This window comes from Vicia villosa, linkage group LG3, assembly GCF_029867415.1.
Source record: "Vicia villosa cultivar HV-30 ecotype Madison, WI linkage group LG3, Vvil1.0, whole genome shotgun sequence".
Lineage (NCBI taxonomy): Eukaryota > Viridiplantae > Streptophyta > Magnoliopsida > Fabales > Fabaceae > Vicia > Vicia villosa.
Window position 1 is genome coordinate 58,835,083 of NC_081182.1, and position 5,482 is coordinate 58,840,564.

Below are 5,482 nucleotides of genomic sequence, written 5' to 3' on the forward strand. Positions count from 1 at the left end.
GATACTTATGAGATCATCAATTCTAAATTATATATTTGAAACACCCAAAGTATGATATTAAGATATTTATTCGCATTAAGCCAACAGTATACTATATCTTAGTCCTCCCTAATGTATTCTAATATTTCTCATCTTAGTGAACATTTGGATGTGTTGTGTATATTCCAATTGCTCCAATATAATACATTAAGATGAGTCATGAAAGAATATTGGAAAAATATAATTAATATGAATCTCAATTTTGAGGATATAATTTGAGCAAATAATCAAATACTTGATTGCAGCCCAGTAGGCTGATTATCACTTGATAAATTAATTTTCCCAATATTAGGGGGAGGGAAATGAACAGCTGAAATCATGAACAAGAAGTTCAAATGAACAAGTTAAAATAAATTGTTGTATTGATCCTCGTACAAATCAATATGAACCAAAAGTTCAAAATATTATTCATTTGCAAAGTTTATGAAATAAATTATCAGCTGGTAATACTCCACTCAAAGTGGATTCTCCTATTGGATAATATAATATTGCAAATGAGTTGTAGCTGCGCCTGAAGCGTGGTATGAAAGTCGGTTCCAATGTTAAAAGTCCTCTACTAAGAAAAGAAACTAAAGATGACCCAAGTGAGGATATGAAAATGCTAAGAGCACTTTGATCTAATTTAATTTTCAGTTCCAGAAGAACAAATCAAGTACTTGAAATATGAAATAAAGAGATCTCAATAAATTATGTCATGGATGAAATGCAATGGAACCGAAATTGAGATAACTAAATAAAGTCAATATTGACAATGTCTTTGTATACAATATAGCGCTAAAAGTGATCAATGATAACGAGGATCATGAGTCAAAGTCTATTAAAGATTGTAGACTAAGTGAGAATTGACCAAATGAATATATTCAATTACAGAAGAATTAAACTCACTTTACAAGTGATTCACTTTTGGACCTGTAGTCCGAACACCTCAAGGTGTGAAACCAATTGGATATAAATGATTTTTATGAAAAAGAAACATAAGAATGATATAAAGTTTGATTTATTGCTCAATGATTTTCACAAATACCTAAGATTGATTTTGATAAAACATATCCACCTGTAGTGGATTCAATCGATTTTTTTATATTTAATTAGCCTTGTAGCACATGAAGGGCTTAATTTGAACATGGTGAATGTTATGACATCTTATTTATATGGTTCACTTAATAGTGACATTTACGTGAAACTCCCTGAAGGGTTCAATATACCAAAGGCACGTAATTTTGGATCTCGAGAAAACCACTCCATCAAATTGAACAAGTTTCTCTATGGATTGAAACAATCTAGACGCATGTGGTATGATCAATTTGTCCTTTTATTTTCATAAAATGATGTGGAAAAATATTTGCAATAATAGTTGTCTATGTGGATGACATAAGTATTATTGGAACTCCTGAAGAGCTTCCAAAAGCTATAAATTGCTTAAATAAAGAGTTTGAGATGAAGGACCTAGAAAAGACAAAATATGTCTAGGTTTGCAAATTGAGCATGTGGACAAAAGAATATTTGTACATCAAGAAGGCTATATAGAAAAGTGTTGAAATGATTCTATATGAACAAATGTCACATGTTGCCTACTCCAATATGGTTGTTAGATCATCAGATATGGAGAAAGATCTTTTTAGGCCTCGAGAAAAGGATAAAAATTGCTTGGTCCTGAAGTACCATATCTTAGTGAAATTGGAGTACTAATGCACCTTGCTAAATACACACATCATGATATATCATTTGCAGTCAATCTATAAGTAAGATAGAATTATTCATCTACACGAAGAAATTGGAAAGCGGTCAACCATATACTTCATTATCTTAGAGATGTAGGTTACTTGTCAGATTCTCACAATGGTAGATCAGAAAGAGGTTATTTATTTACATGTGATGGTATAACCATTTCATGGAGATCTACGAAACAAATCATGGCAACAACTTCATAAAATCCTGCATACCTATTACCACTACATGAAGTCACTTCGAAGAAGACATTTTAAGCAATGACTACAAAGAATATCGTCTCACATGTAAATGTCTGCATGAGGGGGAGAAATACATGTGTTTTGCACTCTTTTTTCCTTCACCATGGTTTTGTCCCATTGGGTTTTCCTGGTATGGTTTTTAACGAGGCAATTCACATTCAAAGGATATTGTACTCTTTTTCCTTCACTAGAATTTTTCCCACTGGGTTTTTTCTAGTAAGGTTTTAACGAGGCATATCCTCAATGGACATCCAAGGGGGAGTGTTATGAATATTTATGTTAGTGGATGTCCATCCATCTCCTAGTTCTTCATCTTCCTATTCCATACTTAATATGTGTTTAATATGTATGATTTTCTATCTCTCTTGAGTCCTATAAATAGAGACTCATATTACAATGTAAAGCACACTTGAAATAAGATAAGATAATATTGCTCTCTTTCTTCTCTATCTCTCTTTGATCTCTCTATTGTTTTAGTTAGTTTTATAACAATAATAATAAAATTGGAATTATTATTCAAACAATTGACATAATTTTATATCTCAGTTTTATATTTATTAGTTATTAGAAGTTTAAATTGTATTTTAGTATTTGTTAAATTTATTTTTGCATGTTCTCAAAATATATCTATTTTTATTTTTAATTTATTTAAAATCATTTAAATGTCAATTCCTTTAAGTTTTTATGTTAACAATTTCTATATATATACTAGCAGCCAATACACTAGTGTGGCCATTGGGTTATTGATTCGTTGGAATGGATTGGAAATTCTAGTTTAAGAAAATAAAATCAACTGCAATAGTTATTCTTAAATTCAATGTTGGTAACGCGCAAGTAATCCACAGTGAAGGTTGTGTACCTTCAGTAGTTCGAATCTGGTGTTGGCCGTTCTGATACGTAACACTCCGGAGATGAATGCATGTTGCTTTATTGTTGATTTTATTTCCGTTGCTGAATTTTAAGTTGAATTTTATTAAATACATTGTTGTTTTGGAGTCGTTTATGTTGAACAACGACGTTATGTTTTCGAGTTGAAATTTATGAATCCGCTGCGTGGTAATTTAAAAGTTATTTTATTTTGAAGATTAAAAGTTGTTGTTATTGGTTCATCTAAGTTTTAATGTGTTATGTATCTGTAACGTATGCGATTATTATATGTTGACGTTTTAAGTTGAAAAATGTGGCATCATATTTGTGTTGTGACTCTGATTTTAATATTATTCGCGGGTAGAAATGGGGTGTTATAATACGTGCGTCTAAAGAGCCATCAGTTCATATTGGTGGAGCCTTTCTAAGAGGACCTACTGACAGGTCCATGCTCACAGGGTAAGCTAACCATGTCGCATTCCGAATATGGCAAAGCGAGGTATATATGTTATATTTTTTATTGAAAATTATTTGTTATGGCTCGATTGACTATCTGAAAGTTTATTGATTCTTTTTTTAACTTTGTTTCTTACAGGAGCGTCCAACGCTAAAGGTCACATCCCATGGCTCGAAGTTGGAGAACTTACCAGAGGGGCCGATGCCTGGGCAGGTTACGCGTATTGTTAATGAGTTTAGCCTGTTGGAGTTCTCCGAGTGCTCACTTGCCATGCTCGACGCCTCCCTCCTGTCAGATTTTGTTGAGCGATGGCACCCTGAGACATCGTCCTTTCATATTCTATTTGGGGAGATGACTATCACATATGATGATGTTTCCTCGTTGTTTCATCTTCCCGTCGCTGGTACATTCTTCACTAGTCCTCATATTAACCAAGTGTTGGCGTTGACATAGGTTGTATAGGATCTGGAGGTTGATGAGGATGTGGTGCTTGATGATTTTGTATTTAATAGAGGCTTGCACCTTTGCATGTCTTGGCAGGAGGAGCACGTTCAGGCCCAGAGATACGAGGTTGCCGCAAGAGCGCATATGCTACTTCTAATGGCATGTACTCTCTTTGCAGTCGCAGACAAGTCAGATGTTTATATAGATGCTCGCAACCTTTAGCTGTTCAGTAGCCTAGACATTCCAAATCGGGCTTGGGGAGTGGCGGTGTTGGCTATGCTCTACACGACACTTAGAGTTGCTTTTCATCATGCGACCAAGCAGCTAGCTGATTATTTGAGCCAATTACAAGTATACTAATATTTCTTTTTTTTATTTTTACTTTGTAATTTGAGTCTATTAGTTATTTGTTGGATGTCGTATTAATCATTTTTTATTTATTTAGTGTTGGATATATGAGCATTTCCCCACATCTGTGATACGAGACAGCAATGAGTCTCATCGAGTACTCCACTAACAAGGAGATGGAAAGCTAATCAGGCGGTTCATAGTGGTGTTATAAAGTGCATTAGGAGGCTTGATGCTCAGACAATGGATGATGTCGTCTGGACACCACAGTTCGAGGATTGTTACTTTGAGTGGTATCACAGTATATCACACTCTCGCCTCATACCACTAACTGCATGGTCTTCTGATGTTCTAGGGCCTTCTGGTGCTAGGGTATAGGCTGAAGACATGTCACCACCACCACCTCCACCTCCCGTAGGGGACCAGGATATCAGCCTCTAGTTGATTGACGTTCTTGCAGATAACCTCACGGATTTGGTAAACCCGGATGGTGAGGTTTTTATATGATTATCTAGGATAGCCGACATAGCCCGTGTGAGACCTATATATGTGTATTATATTTTTCCTGTGTATATATATATTTTTTGATAGAGACTTCTTATCACTGTACTTATTTATTGCATAATATATTTTGGGAATTACATGATTCAAAGATGAACACGACATAAAACAGTGCAACAAACATAAATTAAAAAACACTAAACATGAAAACCTATGTACTTCCAGATCGATGGTTCTGGATGTTTCAACATCTTTATTATGTCGTCGACGAATCTTATTATATGCGCATCCAACTCGATTGAACCTTTAGTTATCCTACGGCGAAATGATTTCCACATCGTCTTGACATCTTCGTCGGTCTTCAACTCAATCAAGTTGTATTTCACTCTTCCATTACTATCAATACAATCTTCACGAAACTCGATCTTTCTCACTCTTATGTTATCAATATCAGACAGTAATTCATTTAACTTGTATGTCAAATTGGCGAGAGATGTGGCGCCCTCTGGAAGCTTGAATTCAACATGAGGGTTGTTTCCGTTGATATACACTTCCACCTTAATCAGAAATTGAGGAAGAGACATTTTTTTAGATGTATTTTTCTATAACATATGCCCCTAATTATTCAAATAGCAATTCATTCTAGACCACACAAATTTGTCAGTGCAATCAAAACTCTCCAAATATGTCGTCAAAATCCTGATCGTTGGAAAATTATGAATGATTACACTATCGAAAATTTCATTATACCACTAAATATCCAGTACAAAATGGTAAATTTAAAATTTTTGATAAAAATTTAACCATGCCAAAAATTTCAAATGCACTACCGAATATTTATATAAACTACCAAAAA

At 34.2% G+C, this 5,482-nt stretch overlaps 1 protein-coding gene across 1 annotated transcript; it reads right to left on the reverse strand.

Annotated features, from left to right (window-relative positions):
- Positions 1 to 4,823: 4,823 nt before the first annotated feature.
- On the reverse strand, positions 4,824 to 5,210 carry LOC131658152 (uncharacterized). Its single transcript, XM_058927481.1, has one exon. The coding sequence runs from the start codon at positions 5,208 to 5,210 to the stop codon at positions 4,824 to 4,826; it is 387 nt and encodes a 128-aa protein (XP_058783464.1).
- Between the last annotated feature and the right edge of the window lie 272 nt (positions 5,211 to 5,482).

What these genes read in the sequence shown, in the direction of transcription:
- LOC131658152 (XM_058927481.1), bottom strand. Translation starts at nt 5,210, where the DNA reads ATGTCTCTTCCTCAATTTCTGATTAAGGTGGAAGTGTATATCAACGGA.